This window comes from Schistocerca piceifrons, chromosome 1 (genome assembly GCF_021461385.2).
Source record: "Schistocerca piceifrons isolate TAMUIC-IGC-003096 chromosome 1, iqSchPice1.1, whole genome shotgun sequence".
Taxonomy (NCBI): domain Eukaryota; kingdom Metazoa; phylum Arthropoda; class Insecta; order Orthoptera; family Acrididae; genus Schistocerca; species Schistocerca piceifrons.
Window position 1 is genome coordinate 753,915,480 of NC_060138.1, and position 21,807 is coordinate 753,937,286.

A 21,807-nucleotide genomic window follows, 5' to 3' on the forward strand; every position below is an offset into this window, starting at 1 on the left:
AATGCTGCAAGTATTCCATTGGTTGCAATATCCTGTGGAAGTGGAATAACCAAGAAGTGTAAGTACAACAAAAGCTATTTAGAAATGGGCTTTATGAAGACAAAGGAGGCTAAATCTCAGTGTGTAATTTGTGCGCGAGTCCTTCTGAACAGTTCAGTGGTTCCAGTTAAATTGCGCCATCATTTTGAAGATATTCACCTGGATAACCAGGTTAAAGACATTGATCTTTTCAAAAGGAAGAGTGCTGAACTAGCTGCTTCTCAGCGTTGCATGAAAACTCATACAAAAACAATGAAAATTCATTAAAAGCTTCTTTCTTGGTTAGTTATCGAGTGCCAAAAACAAGCAAAGCTCATACCATTGCAGAAAATCTCATAAAGCCATGTGTTAATGATATTGTTTCTTGCATGCTAGACGAAAAGGCAGCAAGCTTGTATCTTCAGTGCCATTATCTATCAAACAATACTGTCAAGAGACGCATTGTTGACATGTCAAATGATGTGAAAGACACTCTTGTTTCTTGCATCCAACACAATTCATTTTCTCTGCAGATAGATGAATCCACTGATGTTGCAGGATTAGCGATTTTATTGGCTTTTGTCCATTATGAATATTCTGGATGTTTTGAGGAGGACCTCTTATTGTGCAGACCACTACCTGCCAACACAACAGGTGCTGAAATATTCTGTCTATTGGATGATTTTTTAAGGACTAATGAACTTTCATGGTCTAATTGCATAGATGTGTGCATAGACGGTGCGAACGCTATGATGGGTCTTACAGTCGGAGCAGTAACGAAAATAAAAGAAAACGACAAGAATTGCAGCAGTAGTCATTGTACTCTCCACAGATACACTTTAGTTACAAAACAAATGCTTGTTTTGTTCAAGAAAGTTTTTGATGAATCTATTCAAATCATTAACTACATAAAATCAAGGCCGTTGAAGTCAAGAATTTTCACAATACTGTGTGAAGATGTGGGAAGTCTTCATCGTTCCCTGCTTCTCCACACAGAAGTGAGGTGGCTCTCATGTGGGAATGCACTCTCTCGGTTGTACAAATTAAGATTGGAAGTCTTAGCTTTCCTTTTGGAGCATAACACCAAATTAGCAGACCTTATTAATGGACTTGTGTCAGTGAGAGCATACTATGCCTTTTTCCACTCGCACCTGGTCTATGGCATAATACTTTGGGGGAACTTTTCAGGGGCTCAGGAAGTTTTTAAGTGTCAGAAGAGGACAGTTAGGAGTATAAAGGGCTTACCCGACAATGAATCATGCAGACCAGTATTCAGGGAGCTGAAAATAATGACTCTCTCTGCAATATTCATATACCACTGTTTGACAGACATCAAAGAAAACCAGAGTAACTTCACAGTAAGGGGGGAGGTACATTCACACAACACAAGAAATAAACATTGCATTGACATGCCCCAGGTAAGGCTAAAGAAAATTCAAAACTGCCATAGCTACATGGGGATTGAGCTATTCAACAAACTGCCTATAACACCGAGGGAAATGTGAGTACAGCAACTAGGGAAAAACTAAAAAAATTGGCTGATTCTGAATACAACCGACAACATTCTGGAATTAGAAGAAAACTTGAGATGCCTCCAGAATGAATGATGATTATAGCAGTTAGTGAAAATATAAGCGGTATCATATTCTGTGACAAATTTGATCCAAGGAGATGTATAACTGTAAATACTTTTCTTTTCTGTATATTTTTTAAAAAACTAATTGGTACCTTTAAAAAAACCTGTATGTATGTATTGTATTGTGTTTTGGTACCTTTCCTTGTATTTTTTGATGCTGTCTATTACAACACTAAGTTGTTTAACAACAATAAAATTGTCAGATATTCTCTCCAAAATGAACGAAATGAATATTTCACTCCAAGAGCAAAGTGAAACAAAGGTCACTGCTATCAACAAAGTTCGAGCATTCAAGAAGAAAATCAGTTTTTGGGCAGAGAGTGTCGAGGAGGGGGAGATTGAGTGTTTTCCTCTTCTCAAGGAGTTTTTGAAAAACAAAACATTGGCGCTTGGGAAGAATTTGTTTAATCAAATCCTGGAACATCTCTGAAGCTTGATGTGATTGTTGGAGCAGTATTTCCCAACAGCTGAAGATGAGGAGCTGCAGAAATACGAATGGGTGGTCAATGCATTCACTGTACCCAAAAAGCCCAATATTCTATCATCATATGAATATGAGTTGTTGACAGAAATCGCCACAGACCCTACCTTGAAATCAAGTTTTTGGCATTGACAGTTACTCACACTTTTGGATCCATATGGATAACAAGAAATACTACCCCCTTGTTGGAAAGACAAAATGTGTACTTCTCCTGTTTGCCGCAACATACATGTGTGAATCTGGATTCTTGATCTATGCTGCCCACAAAACTAAGTACCGACGCAGATGCAGAACCAGACATCTGTCTCCAGTTGCCAAGAATTGGACCCAACTTTTCAAAATTGTGTCAGCTGAAGCATCCTCAACCATCACATTAGGATTCCATTATTATTCCTACAGACTCAATTATAGTAAAGAAGAAAGCATTTTTCTTCATAGATGCTCAGTGAATGTACCTGAACTATAACTCTGTAGGAATTTTGTTTCTGTCTTCTATCATTTACAAAATAATTATTAAGTGAATTCTGTTGGCATTGATATTTTTGTTGCAAAAATTAAAATTATCTCTAAAGCTAATTTCTTTTCTTTATAATATATACCATCTTCTCAGTTAAAGATATGGCCTGCCTATACTTCAATTACAATTACTTGCTATTACTCTGACACTATATTGTGGCAACTGGCTGCGAGTGTAAACAAATGAGGACTTTTCACATGCCACCTTGTAAAAGGTAAACCTCCTCTGCCAGAATTGTTTCCTTTGAGAAAAAAAGTCTTACATTCTGTGAAATGCTTTTTTCTTCTTATATAGAAATAAGAGAGTCTGTTTGTTTGTTTTCCTAATTTGTTTACAGTCGAGGCTGGCTGCCACGATATAGTGTCCAAGTAGTAGTTGAAGTTGTCAGCTGTGGCCAAACTGTTGCCACGCTGCCTGCCAGTTACCAGCTACCAACTGACAGTATACTGTTGCAATGCCGCCTGCTAGCTGCCAGCTATGGACCGACAGCTGCCGTTCAGTAGATACGCAAAGACGTAAAAATAACTAGACTTTCCGAGCTGTTTACACTGGCATGAAAATCAATTGTGGAACTGGAAAACGGCTTTATAAAAGCAGATTTCCAGAATCGATTTTGAAGTGTTTACCTGACCAACCAAAAACAGAAGTGGGACATCGGCTTGTAAAATCCGGTTTTGGAAACGCATGTAAACTGGGTGAATGTATTCCCACACATTGCACAACAGATGTCACAATAGTCCTTTCAAGGCAATTCCTTGGCCTCTTTTCTTTCGTGATGTGTGTGTATCCCGAATCATGGGTCTGCCTCTTTTCTTCACAGCCTACGAAATATGCTTGCTCCTTACACAACAGTAGCCAAAAAGTGCAAGTGAACAGACCACAAGTGACAGCTTGTCAACAACGAACAGTTTGGACGTGACATTTGCTCTTGGAGGAAGGCAGCTCCAACGTGTGAAATGTCAATTACCAAGCAATTTTAATCAGGCTATAATGTGTTGAACAAAGGGGGTAAATCCACTAGTAAGTTTCTGGATACAGTGGGAATTCAAATTGGATCGTTAATTTCAAGTTGTTTTCATTCAGCTCTAAGCCAAAGACTATTAATACTTTGGGCCGGGGGGGGGGGGGGGGGGTCATTGGAAACATGGCACTTGCATTTAGAAGTTTTCAGTTCCCATGGTTTCGCTCTGAAATTTAAAGTTACTGTGCTCTTGACTGACTAGGGGACTGCCACGGATTTTCGACTGAAGAAGGGGTCTGCCAGCTGAAAAGGTTGGGAGGCCCTGTACTAAAGAAAATGTTGGGTTCCAGGCCTTATTCAGCTGAAAGCCACCATCATGATTAATAAGATCTTCTGCCAAATGTATTTATAGAGATTTCTTAAGACTTGAATCCCATGAAGATCGTGTAGGGGCCAAGATTTCAACAGCGAATAATCCATAGAATGACCTGTGGAGATACAATGCCCAGCAGTGGCTGATGTACTGGATTGTGAAAAGTGAGTGTGGTGATCACGTTCAACGCACTTTTCAAATACTGTGGGTTTGGTCTTATCATTGTAGCCTTTGCCACACTAGCAAGGTATTCTGTAGATTTCAACCTTCTGTAATCTTAGCCGAGAAGAATGCTAGTCTTCATATATAGCCAGACAATTACTTTAAAGTAATGTTTTCTTAGGATTCTAAATAATTTTGATAAAATATTGCCAAAATATGGGAGGAATGCCCTAGACTTAAACAGCTCCTTTTCCTCTTGATCTCGTGAGTGGTCATGCCTCTTCCTCCTTAAAGCTGTGCTAATCTGATATGGAGAATTTCCTACATCTTTGAACACACTTTGTAGATGTTCCAGCTCCTTTGCAAGGATGTCTCTATCAGCCACATGTACCCAGTGCATCAAGGATGCCCTTAGTTGGTAATGCCTGCAAATACAGACTTGTACATGTGAGCTTATGGAAAATGGGATGCCCCAGTGACCCATCCACTTTCTGATTGACCAAGCCATCCAGAAATGGCAAACAGCCATCCTTCCCCATTTCCATTGTAAATTGGATATTCTCTTGAATTGAATTCAGATGCTACAAAAATCATGACACTTCTTCTTCTCCATGAAAACACACTACAAAAGTATCATCAACATATTGCCAGAATACTTTTGGTTTAAGCTCTGCCAAATCAAGTGCCCTCTCCTCAAAGTTTTCAAAAATAAAAGTTGACTACCAGAAAAGTAAGAGGAGTACCCGTGACAACACTGTCAATTTTCTGAAGACATTCATTGTTGGATAAAAAATAGATTGAGGAAAGGGCATAATGAAATGGCATTGTTATATTGACTTTGAACTTACTGCTGATGACCGACAATGAATCCATGAATGAAGAATGAGGTGACATCAAAACTTAGTAAAAGGTCTGATTCATCGTGTCATAGTGATTTCAGTCTTTTGACAGTCACCAAAGTTGTGAATATAGTGCAAGCATTTTCCCACAAAGGTCTCAGAAAAGAAGCAAGATGTCTAGCTAACTCATATGTCAGACTGATGATATGGTTCAAAATAGGATGCAATTGTGGACCTTCTTTGTGAAGTTTTGGGAGATCACATAAACTTGATGGAACCAAGCCATTATGGCTTAATCTTTTTGGAACTACTTGTAGAAGAGAAGAAGAATTCAACAAGGCTGACATTTGTCTTTTACTCTCCCTGCTGGGTCTCTATCAATTTCCCAGCACATTGATTCACTCAACAAGCTATAAATCTTCTGGCCATACATCTCATGCAGCAACTTCACAGTGGCAATTCCCTTATCCACTCAATGGTCCACAGTATGAGGATCTTATCATTACCTGTGCTGTGTGGCCCTTCCCATGGAGGAAATTTTACTCTTCTGAGGCAGAGATCTCTGAAGTGTGAGACATGTTTCGCCATATTCCCCCTGCTGTGTCACAGAGAAGGGATCTAACAGCACTAAATAAAACTAGTTAAAGATAAGGTTCTAGATATAGATGTGATGTTCAAGCCTTTCCCAGGCACTGTCAGCAACACATTATTCAAAAATTTGTCCGTAAAATAGACCACGGAGCATCAAAAGGCACTGGTGACATTGCTGACAGGTGGGTGAATTTTATTGATTGACTTGAAGCAGACTCATTATGGACACAGTCTGACTTGGCCCAGATCACACCATTGTCCCATTCCCATAAGAGGGATGGGAGATTGGATGCAACCTCCATGTAAAGATGAAACAGCTGTTTTGAAATGGCGTCCAGTTCATGCTGTGCAAAACAAGCGTTCTCCGTATTATGCAATAGCCTCCCCCAAGATCATTATGAACTGTCCAATACTACCTGTTTTATACGCATATGTGTATTTATCATATGATTCAGTGCTTCCTAGGGCCTTTTATGTGTATTTTTATAGGTATCGTTCAGTTTGCCCAAAAAAACTTATTCTTCTTTGTAAATACATATAGAATATTCTGGAATGACATACATTCTCGTGATTGTTAATAGATTGTTGTCATTAACAAAAATATGTACATATGCCAAATTAAATATCAGATCATGAAACTGAAGTAATAAATGCTTAGCAACAAATATTAAGAGGCTGTGGAAATGTTAGCATAAATAACTAACAACTCTAACTACCATAATTGCAATTTGTCAATTCGTTAACACAAAAACCTCATTATGATTCAAATGAAAACAACAATCATTATCCAGTGATGTAATTTCATTCATTCTGGTATTTGAGAAAACATGTATGTATTTAATTTATGTAATCTGGTGAAGCACGATGTGTATACTTCAAATAAACATTAGCAATAAAGTCCATACAATCACTAATTACAAAATTAAAGTTAAATCAAAAAAATTGTTGAAATCAGGTTGTGAATTAATCTTCACACATTAAACCGAGATGATGATAAAAATATTATGTTTTTTGACATTATATTTTATAGCCTGTACAAATGTAACAGCAGTTAAGTTATATGAAATTATTCTTAATTGCAAGTTATATTTTGTAATAAATTAACAACTGTAGTGATTGTTAAAATTGTATTTAAAGAGATGTGGAAAGGCTGCGTAGGCAGTCAGTCAAGTTTTGTTTACTTTTTGAGTCAGTGCAGCTCAGTTCGGCTTAACCCAGTTTTGTCAGTTGTTTAGCACTTATGTCAAGTCTGTCAATCAGCTGATGTCAATAAATAATTTGTCAAGCTTGAAATTTTTGTGATATTCTCATTATTCGCAGCATCCACAACATCGATGAACAACAGGCCAATGCAAGTTAAGTAGTAACATTTGAAAGATTGTTACATCCTTCATGGGCACTAGGCTTACCTAATTTGTGATAAACTTCATAGCAGTGGTCTTGACAAAATGTGTCATTCTGGCAAACTTTTAACTGAGGCCATTGTTCCACCACTTCAATAAAATACCCAAAGAACTTTTAACAGTCATGCTCATTTATTGCATAACTTGTCCAACCTCTTGATGTGTGATGCTATCTTCTCTGCAAAGAGGAAAACGTTTTTCCAGCATAAAAAGTATTGTATGATATTTCAGAATGCAGCTTTATGAGGTCAATATTTTGGCTGTCAACCAATCAGCCATCTTCAGGTGAGTGTTTTAGACTAGTGACTGCTAACCCACATCATTAAATTTGATGTGTTTTTACTGAAGTGCCTTGACAGTGACCTCATTGTGAAGTTTTCCATAGTGACACATATTATCAAAACCACTGTGAAGTTTATCACATGTACGGTAAGCCTAGCACTCATGAAGGAGAGCATTCATTATATTTGCCATGAACTGAACGTCATTCCAAAACAGCTGTTTTATCTGCACGTGGTGATTGCATCAAATCTCTCATCCCTTTCATGGGTGAGGGCCAGCAGTGTAACCTGGGCCAGGTCAGATTGTAACCATAGTGAGTCTGCTTCAAGACAATCAACAAAGTTCACCCACCTGTCAGCAATGTCACAGCAAATACTGCTTTTTCAAGCTCAAGGGTCAATTTTACAGGTAAGATTTTGGACAATATGACACTGTCAGTGCTTGGGAAAGCCATGAACCTTGCACCAACACCTAAAACCTTGTCTTTAGCTGATTAGTGTTGTTGAAGAAGCTATTAGACCTCTTCCAAGTGATGCAGAAGAACAACTAAGGCATAAAACATGACATGCACTTATGAGAGCTCTGCCTTACAAGAGCAATATTTGCTCCATGGAAAGGACTGAACTACACAAGGAGTGGGAAGATGCTGACATAGTGGCTCTTCCAGCAGCAAAGGAAATTTCATTGCAAAGGAATTGGAAATCTGTGTTAAAATATAATGGATATTCTCTACATCACATCAGCACAGCTTTAAGGAGGAAGAAACTTGACCAATAATGATATCAAGAGGACAAGCAGTCATTCCTCTTATATGTCAGCAATATTTCACCAAAATTAATTAGAATCCTTCAAAAAAGATTATATTAAAGTAATCTTGCAGCCCTTACAAAGATGCTCCTCTTGGTGCAGTAAAAGATGATCTGAGATTGTGGAAGGCTGGATTTACAGAATACCCTGCAGTGTGGCAAATCTTTTTGAGTCAGTACCACATCTATGCCAATTGTCAAAAGTTCACTCGTATGGGTATCAAGTGAGCACTTCTTGGTAGGGAGGACATAGCACGTTATTTTGGATGGAGAGTCATTGGGAGATGTAGAAGTAACTTTGGGTGTACTCCAGGGTAGTGTGTTGGGACCCTTGCTGTTCAGGTTGTATATTAATGACATTGCAGACAATATTAATAGTAACATCAGACTTACTGCAGATGATACAGTTGTCTATAATGATTTAGTATTTGAAAGAAGCTGCATTTAGGGAAATCACGGAAAACCTAAATCGGGATGGCCGGAGACGGGATTGAACCGTCGTCCTCTCGAATGCGAGTCCAGTGTGCTAACCACTGCGCCACCTCGCTCGGTCACAAATGGTCACAGGTTTGTTAAATCCATGGGAGAATGTCACAGAGATACTGAAGGAACTGAACTGGAGGATTCTTGAAGATAGACATAAACTATTCTGAGAAAGTGTATTAACTAAGTTTCAAGAACCGGTTTTAAATGGTGTCTCTAGAAACATACTATAATCCTGTATGTATTGCTCACATAGGGATTGTGAGAATAAGATTAGAATAATTACTGCACACAAAGAAACATTCAAACAATCATTCTTGCTGTGCCCTACACATGAGTGGAATAGGAAGAAACCCTAATAACTGGTACAATGGGACGTACCCTCTGCCGTGCACTCCACAGTGGTTTGTAGAGTATAGACGTAGATTAGATGTAGATCCTACAGCTGTCAGACCGCACACACATGTACATGAAAGTTGCACTGATCGCAATTGCCACACTTGCCTTCCATGGCCAAGCAAGTCAGCTACTGCTGATCACTGTATCTCCACAGGACAGAGCAGGACATTATTCTGCCATGGAAATCTGTACCCCTATGAGATCCTTCTGGAAATCAATTATTAAGGAATCTATTGAAATACGTTTGGCAGAAGATCTTATTAATTGTGATATCAGCTTTTGATTGGGTAAGCCATGAGACTTGGTGATTTCTTTAATATCTGTGGAAGAAAAATATTTTATGCCTAATACCACATCTAATGAAAATTAATTTTATTAATTTGCCATCTGAATTTTAACTCCACAAGCTTGCATTTTGACAGAGATTGTACCTGTAATATCACCTTAACCCATGTCTGCCGCCATAGCTGAGTGAGCAGCGCAACAGAATGTCGATCTTAAGGGCCCAGGTTCCAATTCCCGGCTGGGTCAGAGATTTTCTCCTCTCAGGGACTGGGTGTTGTGTTGCCCTTATCATCATCATTTTAACCCCATCAGCGCACAAGTTGCCGAAGTGGTGTCAAATCGAAAGACTTGCACCTGGTAAACAGTTTACCCGACAGGAGGCCCTAGTCACACGGCATTTACATTTACCTTTACCCATGTGCCTGCACACGATAAATGGAGCCATATTTGAAAAAGGACAGTAAACTTGACAGAGGGGGAGTAGGGTGTCATGTTGTAGCAGCTGTCAATGTGATTGTGTCTCTGCAACAATTTTTGGTTAAAGTTAGCTACATTCACTTTAATCTCGAGTCTAAAACTTTTGCCTGAAAATGGCTGAATGATTGTCAGCTGAAATATTGTGGCAAGATGTCAACATCATCTACCTGCTATCCAGAAACATCACTGAATACTCTTTACACTGGGAAAACTTCAAGAATCATGCCAGATTCCTTACAGTGTGATATTCAGCATGGAATTTGTCCCTCAATTTTTTAAAGTCATTTTGAAAATGAAAATACCTTGGATGTGCTGTTTTGATAAAAAGTAGTTTTAGAAGTTCTGGGACTATCAGTATATAAAAAAGTACTGTCACTTGTTTTGCATTTCTTACACACAGGAAGTAAAACCTGAGTAAAAATTTTTTATTATGCACTTATGCCTCACTTCAACAAAAGAACTTTATTTAGTTAATATTTTAATCTTATACTTGCAATTTAAAAGTGCCCATCTTTATACTCCGACACAGTTAACTGTAGCCTTCAGTTGAAACAATCAGAGCAGAGATGTATTTACTTTGCAAAAATTTCTCTTGGCCTGTTAAGCTGTACTTTGTTCAGTTACTATGTAGTACATTTAGGTGTACAGGGGTTAATTTGATTATGTAATTTTGTTTCCTAGCATTTTACTATTCTCTTTTTTCTTCATTTTTAAACAAACTGTATAATGACTTTCTAAGAAATTGAAACCATTATTGGTGATCTGATACTGAAATTGAAATTTTTCAAGGATCATCTTCCAATATTGATATGGCTAACAATACAAAGTTTTCCAACAGTTATTTAACTAACCACTTGTTATAAAAAACATGTCAACTAATAAAATATTAATGCTGCTAATGTTCTATTTAACATCTCCCATATTTAATTGTAGATATATGGAGAGAATTCCAAATAATGAGATCATTATAATTGTGAGATGTGATTGTAAAATGTAATGGTGTGACTCACAAGTATTTATAATGAATGAGAAACACCACCTAGATCACTATTTCTTTTATTAAGGATAACCAATTTCAACTGGACCAGCTGACCATCTTTAGATCTGGTGCTGCAAGGTGCAGTTTGTAAGAAAGACTCTTATCACTACTGACAAACTACACTTTGCATACCAGGTCTAAAGATGATCCACTAGTCAGATCAAAACTGGTCATTATTATCATATTAAAAGAAATAGTGTTCCAAACAGTTGTTTTTGTTCACTATAACAACTGAGATCACAGTTTCCTGAGGCAGGGCATCAATTATGTCACACATATTTAATATATCTAAAAACAAAGATGATGTAACTTACCAAATGAAAGCATTGGTATGTTGATAGAGACACTAACAAACACAAACACACACACAAAATTCAAGCTTTTGCAACCCACGGTTGCTTCATCAGGAAAGAAGGAGAGGGAAAGACGAAAGGATGTGGGTTTTAAGGGAGAGGGTAAGGAGTCATTCCAATCCCGGCAGTGGGAAGACTTACCTTAGGGGGAAAAGGGGACAGGTATACACTCGCACACACACACGTATCCAGCCACACATATACAGTCACAAGCAGACAGATGTAAGGTAAGTCTTTACACTCCCGGGATTGGAATGACTCCTTACCCTCTCCCTTAAAACCCACATCCTTTCGTCTATCCCTCTCCAACCCTCTTTCCTGATGAAGCAACTGTGGGTTGCAAAAGCTTGAATTTTGTGTGTGTGTTTGTGTTTGTTAGTGTCTCTATCAACATACCAATGCTTTTATTTGGTAAGTTACATCATCTTTGTTTTTAGATATATTTTTTTCCACGTGGAATGTTTCCCTCGATTATATACACATATTTAACATGTTGTTGTTGTTGTTGTTGTTGTCATCTTCAGTCCTGAGACTGGTTTGATGCAGCTGTCCATGCCACTCTATCCTGTGCAAGCTTCTTCATCTTCCAGTACTTGCTGCAACCTACATCCTTCTGAATCTGCTTAGTGTATTCATCTCTTGGTCTCCCTCTACGATTTTTACCCTCCACGCTGCCCTCCAATGCTAAATTTGTGATGCCTTGATGCCTCAGAACATGTCCTACCAACCAGTCGCTTCTTCTTGTCAAGTTGTACCACAAATTACTCTTCTCCCCAATTCTATTCAACACCTCCTCATTAGTTATGTGATCTACCCATCTAATCTTCAGCATTCTTCTGTAGCACCACATTTCGAAAGCTTCTATTCTCTTCTTGTCTAAACTATTTATAGTCCACGTTTCACTTCCATACATGGCTCCACTCCATACAAATACTTTCAGAAACGACTTCCTGACACTTAAATCTATACTCGATGTTAACAAATTTCTCTTCTTCAGAATTGCTTTCCTTGCCATTGCCAGTCTACATATATCCTCTCTACTTCGACCATCATCAGTTATTTTGCTCTCCAAATAGCAAAACTCCTTTACTACTTTAAGTGTCTCATTTGGTAATCTAATTCCCTCAGCATCACCCGACTTAATTTGACTACATTCCATTATCCTTGTTTTGCTTTTGTTTATGTTCATCTTATATCCTCCTTTCAAGACACTGTCCATTCCATTCAACTGCTCTTCCAAGTCCTTTGCTGTCTCTGACAGAATTACAATGTCATCAGTGAACCTCACTGTTTTTATTTCTTCTCCATGGACTTTAATACCTACTCCAAATTTTTCTTTTGTTTCCTTTACTGCTTGCTCAATACACAGATTGAATAACATCGAGGACAGGCTACAACCCTGTCTCACTCCCTCCTCAACTGCTGCTTCCCTTTCATGCCCCTCGACTCTTATAACTGCCATCTGGTTTCTGTACAAATTGTAAATAGCCTTTCGCTCCCTGTATTTTACCCCTGCCACCTTTAGAATTTGAAAGAGAGTATTCCAGTCAACATTGTCAATAGCTTTCTCTAAGTCTACAAATGCTAGAAATGTAGGTTTGCCTTTCCTTAATCTATTTTCTAAGATAAGTCGTAGGGTCAGTATTGCCTCACGTGTTCCAACATTTCTACGGAATCCAAACTGATCTTTGCCGAGGTCGGCTTCTACCAGTTTTTCCATTCACCTGTAAAGAATTCGCATTAGTATTTTGCAGCTGTGACTTATTAAACTGATAGTTCGATAATTTTCACATCTGTCAACACCTGCTTTCTTTGGGATTGGAATTATTATATTCTTCTTGAAGTCTGAGGGTATTTCACCTGTCTCATACATGAACCGTGGACCTTGCCGTTGGTGGGGAGGCTTGCGTGCCTCGGCGATACAGATGGCCGTACCGTAGGTGCAACCACAACGGAGAGGTATCTGTTGAGAGGCCAGACAAACATGTGGTTCCTGAAGAGGGGCAGCAGCCTTTTCAGTAGTTGCAGGGGCAACAGTCTGGATGATTGACTGATCTGGCCTTGTAACTTTAACCAAAACGGCCTTGCTGTGCTGGTACTGTGAACGGCTGAAAGCAAGGGGAAACTACAGTCGTAATTTTTCCCGAGGACACGCAGCTTTACTGTATGATTAAATGATGATGGCGTCCTCTTGGGTAAAATATTCCGAAGGTAAAATAGTCCCCCATTCGGATCTCCAGGCGGGGACTACTCAGGAGGACGTCGTTATCAGGAGAAAGAAAACTGCTGTTCTACGGATCGGAGCGAGGAATGTCAGATCCCTTAATCGGGCAGGTAGGTTAGAAAATTTAAAAAGGGAAATGGATAGATTAAAGTTAGATATAGTGGGAATTAGTGAAGTTCGGTGGCTGGAGGAACAAGACTTTTGGTCAGGTGATTACAGGGTTATAAATACAAAATCAAATAGGGGTAATGCAGGAGTAGGTTTAATAATGAATTAAAAAATAGGAGTGCGGGTTAGCTACTGCAAACAGCATAGTGAATGCATTATTGTGGCCAAGATAGACACAAGCCCATGCCTACTACAGTAGTACAAGTTTATATGCCAACTAGCTCTGCAGATGATGAAGAAATAGATGAAATGTATGACGAGATAAAAGAAATTATTCAGGTAGTGAAGGGAGACGAAAATTTAATAGTCATGGGTGACTGGAATTCGTCAGTAGGAAAAGGGAGAGAAGGAAACATAGTAGGTGAATATGGATTGGGGGGAAGAAATGAAAGAGGAAGCCGCCTTGTAGAATTTTGCACAGAGCATGACTTAATCATAGCTAACACTTGGTTCAAGAATCATGAAAGAAGGTTGTATACATGGAAGAATCCTGGAGATACTAAAAGGTATCAGATAGATTATATAATGATAAGACAGAGATTTAGGAACCAGGTTTTAAATTGTAAGACATTTCCAGGGGCAGATGTGGATTCTGACCACAATCTATTGGTTATGAACTGCAGATTGAAACTGAAGAAATTGCAAAAGGGTGGGAATTTAAGGAGATGGGACCTGGATAAACTGACTAAACCAGAGGTCATACAGAGTGTCAGGGAGAGCATAAGGGAACAATTGACAGGAATGGGGGAAAGAAATACAGTAGAAGAAGAATGGGTAGCTCTGAGGGATGAAGTAGTGAGGGCAGCAGACGATCCAGTAGGCAAAAAGACGAGGGCTAATAGAAATCCTTGGGTAAAAGAAGAAATATTGAATTTAATTGATGAAAGGAGAAAATATAAAAATGCAGTAAATGAAGCAGGCAAAAAGGAATACAAACGTCTCAAAAATGAGATCGACAGGAAGTGCAAAATGGCTAAGCAGGGATGGCTAGAGGACAAATGTAAGGATGTAGAGGCTTGTCTCACTAGGGGTAAGATAGATACTGCCTACAGGAAAATTAAAGAGACCTTTGGAGAGAAGAGAACCACTTGTATGAATATCAAGAACTCAGATGGCAACCCAATTCTAAGCAAAGAAGGGATGGCAGAAAGGTGGAAGGAGTATATAGAGGGTTTATACAAGGGCAATGTGCTTGAGGACAATATTATGGAAAAGGAAGAGGATGTAGATGAAGACAAAATGGGAGATAAGATACTGCGTGAAGAGTTTGACAGAGCATTGAAAGACCTGAGTCGAAACAAGGCCCCGGGAGTAGACAACATTCCATTAGAACTACTGATGGCCTTAGAAGAGCCAGTCATGACAAAACTCTACCATCTGGTGAGCAAGATGTATGATACAGGCGAAATACCCTCAGACTTCAAGAAGAATATAGTAATTCCAATCCCAAAGAAAGCAGGACAGATGTGAAAATTACCGAACTATCAGTTTAATAAATCACAGCTGCAAAATACTAATGCGAATTGTTTACAGACGAATGGAAAAACTGGTAGAAGCGGACCTCGGGGAAGATCAGTTTGGATTCCGTAAAAATGTTGGAACACGTGAGGCAATACTAACCTTACGGCTTATCTTAGAAGAAAGATTAAGGAAAGGCAAACCTACGTTTCTAGCATTTGTAGACTTAGAGAAAGCTTTTGACAATGCTGACTGGAATACTCTCTTTCAAATTCTAAAGGTGGCAGGGGTAAAATACAGGGAGCGAAAGGCTATTTACAATTTGTACAGAAACCAGATGGCAGTTATAAGAGTCGAGGGGCATGAAAGGGAAGCAGTGGTTGGGAAAGGAGTGAGACAGGGTTGTAGCCTCTCCCCGATGTTATTCAATCTGTATATTGAGCAAGCAGTAAAGGAAACAAAAGAAAAATTCGGAGTAGGTATTAAAATTCATGGAGAAGAAGTAAAAACTTTGAGGTTCGCCGATGACATTGTAATTCTGTCAGAGACAGCAAAGGACTTGGAAGAGCAGTTGAACGGAATGGACAGTGTCTTGAAACGAGGATATAAGATGAACATCAACAAAAGCAAAACGAGGATAATGGAATGTAGTCAAATTAAATCGGGTGATGCTGAGGGAATTAGATTAGGAAATGAGACACTTAAAGTAGTAAAGGAGTTTTGCTATTTAGGGAGTAAAATAACTGATGATGGTCGAAGTAGAGAGGATATAAAATGTAGACTGGCAATGGCAAGGAAAGCGTTTCTCAAGAAGAGAAATTTGTTAACATCGAGTATAGATTTAAGTGTCAGGAAGTCGTTTCTGGAAGTATTTGTATGGAGTGTAGCCATGTATGGAAGTGAAACATGGACGATAACTAGTTTGGACAAGAAGAGAATAGAAGCTTTCGAAATGTGGTGCTACAGAAGAATGCTGAATATAAGGTGGGTAGATCACGTAACTAATGAGGAGGTATTGAATAGGATTGGGGAGAAGAGAAGTTTGTGGCGCAACTTGACTAGGAGAAGGGATCAGTTGGTAGGACATGTTTTGAGGCATCAAGGGATCACAAATTTAGCATTGAAGGGCAGCATGGAGGGTAAAAATCATAGAGGGAGACCAAGAGATGAATACACTAAGCAGATTCAGAAGGATGTAGGTTGCAGTAGGTACTGGGAGATGAAGAAGCTTACACAGGATAGAGCAGCATGGAGAGCTGCATCAAACCAGTCTCAGGACTGAAGACCACAACAACCACCCTGTATTCACCTGACCAGAAGTCTTGTTCCTCCTGCCACCGAACTTCACTAATTCCCACTATATCTAACTACAACCTATCCATTTCCCTTTTTAAATTTTCTAACCTACCTGCCTGATTAAGGGATCTGACATTCCACGCTCCGATCCGTAGAACGCCAATTTTCTTTCTCCTGATAACGACGTCCCCCTGAGTAGTCCCCGCCCGGAGATCTGAATGGGGGACTATTTTACCTCCGGAATATTTTAGCCAAGAGGACGCCATCATAATTTAACCATACAGTAAAGCTGCATGCCCTCGGGAAAAATTACGGCTGTAGTTTCCCCTTTCTTTCATCCGTTCACAGTACCAGCACAGCAAGGCTGTTTTGGTTAGTGTTACAAGGCCAGATCAGTCAATCATCCAGACTGTTGCCCCTGCAACTACTGAAAAGGCTGCTGCCCCTCTTCAGGAACCACACATTTGTCTAGCCTCTCAACAGATACCCCTCCATCATGGTTGCACCTGCGGTACGGCCATCTGTATCGCTGAGGCACGCAAGCCTCCCCCACCAACGGCAAGGTCCATGATTCATGGGGGGGGTGGGGGGGATATTTAATATAATTATAGAAAAAATTAACACACTAATTTTGCAGTTGTCCAAATATAAACAACATAAAATTATAATTCTAGGTGATATTAACATAGATTTAAGGGCAAAGAAGAAAAATATTATCTATATGGTCAATTCTTTGAAGTCATGGAACTATTATTGTCTTAATGAAAAGCCCACCAGACAGAATGCATGTCTTGATAACATAATTAGTAATGTATATAAAGGTACTCTTGAATGTGATGTAATAGAATTAGGAATATCAGATCATGCAGGAATATGGCTTCAAATAGAAAATTCAAAACTCAACACTAAAGAAAGACAAGTGACATATAGACTTCTAGGAGAATCCAGTGTAAACAACATGATTAATGAGTTACAGGAAATTGATTGGTCTCATAAAATTAATAATAATAAGGCAATTGATAAATGATTTATTATTTTCCTCACAGAAATTAAGCACATTGTAGAAAAGACGTGCCCCACTGTAACCAAAAGACAACGTCCTAATAATACACATAAGCGATGTCCTACTAACAAGTGGTACACTTCAAAACTTAACAAACTTAGGATACTATTTCTAATTCTGAAGGATAAGTCTAATAAAAGTGATCAAGATAAGGCAAATTACATAAATATTAGAAAACTTTACAAATCAGAAATAAAAGGGGCTAAGTGCAATGCAAATGAAGAATTCATTTTGAATTCCAAAGATAAATGTAAAGCAGCCTGGAACATCATAAAATAAGGAAATTAATAACATCAATAAAGAAAACAATATCCCTATAGACTGTGATACACTCAATGATTATTTTGTAAATAGTGCCAGTACCACTCCACTCAATAATTCTACCATAGATGCAGAAGCACTACTCATCCATACAAAAGAGACTAGTGAGAAGTTTACTTGGACCCCTACCACCCTAAATGACATTTGCAAATCAATAAACAAACTAAGTGATTCCAAAGCAGAAGACTATTATGGACTCTGTAATTTCATCATAAAGCATATAGCAAAGGAAATCGAAATTCCTCTTCTCTCACTGTCAAACAGAGTACTAGATGAAGGAATTTTTCCAGAATGTCTTAAGGTCACAGTTACACTACCTATGTATAAAAAAGGTGATAAAAACCTCCCAAACAACTACAGACCCATATCAATAGTACCAGTCATATCCAAAATAATAGAAAATTGCATGCGTATGCAGCTATACAGCTATTTTGAAAGCAGCAAACTATTAAATGAACAGTGATTCGGATTCAGATCTCACCTATCAACTGTAAAAGCAATTGAAGCTTTGGTGAACAATGTATATGAAGCATATGAAAAGAGGCTGCATATATCTGGAACACTTATTGATTTAAGCAAAGCATTTGATTCAGTGCCTCATGAAATAATCATTAAAATGTTAGAATACTATGGCATTGAAGATATACCACTCACCTTACTCAAATCTTATTTAAGCAATAGGTTACAGCTAGTATATGCAAATAAACAGAGATCAGAAATACTCCCTGTAAAAAGAGGAATACCCCAAGGCTCGGTTTTTGGGCCTTCCCGTTCATTGTCTATATTAACGATTTCTAGAATTATGTACCATGTAAGAATACACTATACACTGATGATATAACACTGATAACCTCAGGTGACAATTTACTGTGCTGGTCAACAACAGAGAAATAATGCAAATGACTAGTCACTGGTGTCAGGCCAATCAACTGTGCATAAACAACACAAAAACAGAAGAAATAATTTTTAATCTAAAAGCTACAAAAAGTAAAAACTAAGCAGTGAAACTACTTGGATTGCACATAGACCAAAAACTCTCCTGGGAAGAACACACCAATCCCCTGTGCAGCAAACTAGCCCATGTACTTTTTTTACTGTACAAACTGAGAAACAGTGTGAGCAAACAGCTGCTACTCCATATTTTGCTTTCTTCCATTCCCATCTGGAGTATGGAATTTTGCTCTGGGGCAATTCGTCAGGGGCTAAATGTATTTTCAGATGGCAAAAGAAGGCCATCAGATGTATACTAGGATTAGCACCCAGAGATTCCTACAGAAACCACTTTAAATATCTCAGTGTAATGACGGTACCTAGCATGTACATATATAACTGTTTAATGTATGCTATAGAAAATCTGGACAAATTCAGCACGAGGTGTGATGTACACACACACAATACCAGAAATAGTCGCTTGTTGGATTTTCCTTTCTTGAGGCTAGCTGTTGTCCATAATAACTATAAACATTTGGGCATAAAATTTTTTAAGAAGTTACCATACTCAGCTCATATACCTCCATTTAATAAATTCAAGAGTGTATTGCAAAATTGGTTAAAATGCAGTGAATTCTATACAATTGAAGAATTCCTAGGAAATACTCATTATAATATAAGCTTTCAATAAGTGATAAAGAAATATTTTCAATTCTTAAATAAGCTAAACAATTCTGTGTATGTAAGTGGTTATTGTGCTTAACTGTACTCCATTGTAAACTTTGATGAAGCCAGTTGTATGAAAAATACTGAAAGGCAAATAAAAAATTCTATTCTATTCTGTTCTATTAGTTTTCTATAAAATACAAACCTACTCATATAACAGCTCATGAAAGTTATTTCTGGGCATATCTATGCTAAAAAGAACATTTGTATCTCTCTAAAAGAAACACATCACATATCATCTACAAAACAATGTGAAGACAAGTGAAACAGTATACCTGGTGGAAATCTGTGTGGTTTGAAGGTATCAAAATATATTAAAACTGCTAATGCAATAACTATACCCAAGTAAATTATGTACATCGCTGCTCCTTCTGAACAGAACTGAATCAGTTTCTTGAGTGAACAAACATATAAGAGGTCTCCATAAGTGAGGTGTAATGAAAAACACACTGTTCTTTGAGTTGACTTATCATATCTGTCATGTGGAAATATTTAGTAAGTATTCTTGTCAGAACGCTTCTGTAAACAGAAAAGCATTTGCAGATGACCCCATATCTTAAAGGTCATCAGAGTTTCATGAATGCAGGGGTAACTATTTGTCATTCAGTAGATACGGCAGTCCTTGAATTTTTAAAAATAAGTGCCTCCTCTATACAGATTTCTTTTGAAGTAGTTAGCAAGTGACCTGTCACAGTATGTAACATTCTAAGACACATTTTAAAAGGAACTATATTATCTGGTAGCGTATGGTATCTTCGTATTACAGAGTGACTGATGGGTCAAATAATAAATAATACACGAGTGGTTTCATAATACTTATTTATCAAAATGTTTATAATTACATGTCTAGTTTCAGCGTGCCTTTGTATATTATTTGTATCATTTAACATGTATATTTTTAGTTAGTACTACACAGTATGTATTCATATTTTCTAATATGACAAGCCAAACGTATAAAAATTATTTATTCATTCATCTTCAAGTTTTTCCATGTCACTGATATCATGAATAATTTCAATAAGTACCAGAAAATTAACAAAAAACTATCTGAAACTCTTACTTTCGTTACTGATGTAGTTAACTGGTACTAACTTTTAGTCTTGTTATGATACTAAAGTATATTTCCAAGTATGAATAAGGACAGAATATTTTTTGCAGATTCTCGATAGCTGAGTGTTGTCTCCAGGACAAGGCACATTTCTTGTTCAGAAGCAAACAATGCCTAAATATTTCTGTTTTCCTCATAACAAACAAAAATTGTTTACTCTGGGGCACTGGTCTGAAAGAAAATATTTATTGTTTGCATATAAACATTCACCCAAGTCTGTAACTGAGGTCACTAATGCATGATTCTTAGATGGTGCTTGACTTAGAGATAACCCGGTTTGAATCCTGGTGATGCAACATTTTCACCACCAGTATTTGGCCAGAAAGAGGAGGACAGATAATGGTGTGTAAAGTTTCTGGTGTCCAGTCTTTGCACCAGTGCCCTGGATTAGATTCCAAACCTCTCAATAGTATCACACGAAGTGACAGCATGTGATGCTATTGTTGGCAATCTGTCCATTGGATGGGGACATTATTCTTGATGACTCCCTTGGTGCTGTTTGATAGGAATAGGCTATGTAACAGCAGTGGGTTCCAGCCTCCCCTTCTCTTCATCCACAACAGTACTCCAACACAGCACTGTACAATCACTCATCACAGTCATGCATATGACACAGATACATGCTTGACACTCCATAGCAGCTTGGAGGAAGGCAATTGCAAGCCATATCTGCTATGACATTACCTTGACAGTGATGCAATGTTGCTAGATCTGCTCCCCTACATTCAAAGTCCCAGAGTATGGGACTATTTTGACTTTGATATAAACACACCATAAAAATTTGGTGAGAATTCTAAAGACATCTACATCTGTACTCTGCAAGCCACCTTGCATTTTGTAGTAGAGAAAATTTGTGTACCACTGTCACTTCCTTTCTTCCCTACTCCAGTCACAAATGGTTTGCAGGAATAATGATTGCCATGAAGCCTCTGTGAGAGTGTGAATCTCAAATTTCTCATGAGATAATGTTGGGGTAAAATTTCCTATGAATAATCATACAATTTCTATTCAGCTTTTTGTGTAAATTTTGCCACCTATACTTCCTCAAACTGTGGACAAGAGTGAATTTGATCTTTCAGTGGCAGTGTATTTCATTGGGCCCAGCACTGTCAACACCAGTGTCTGCTTTACAGACCATGGAATATGGACACCACTGCCTTGCCCCAAATACCAGTTTGTCTCATTTGTGTAGATAGCAATTGTCCTTGCAGTACAACCTTTAATTCTATAATCTTTATTCTCTCAGTCTCTGCTATCATGAAACACCCCCCTCCCCCTACACCCGCTCTTGCTCTTGCTCCTTCCACATTCAACTGGGTGGACTAATTCCAGTAGCACTTCTCTCCAGTAGCATTCTAAATTTTGAACATTCATTTCTGAACATTTTACGTCGGTCTTAAACATCAGT

The 21,807-nt window shown here is 38.2% G+C and overlaps 1 protein-coding gene across 1 annotated transcript in view; it reads right to left on the reverse strand.

The window, feature by feature from the left end:
- Positions 1-19,652, reverse strand: part of LOC124803315 (methyl farnesoate epoxidase-like) — a 170,244-nt gene extending 150,592 nt beyond the window's left edge. The window contains exon 1 of the mRNA XM_047264502.1: positions 19,567-19,652. Coding sequence (XP_047120458.1) covers positions 19,567-19,651 — 85 coding nt within the window. The 5' untranslated portion in view covers position 19,652. The remainder of the gene's footprint in view (positions 1-19,566) is intronic.
- Positions 19,653-21,807: the final 2,155 nt, after the last annotated feature.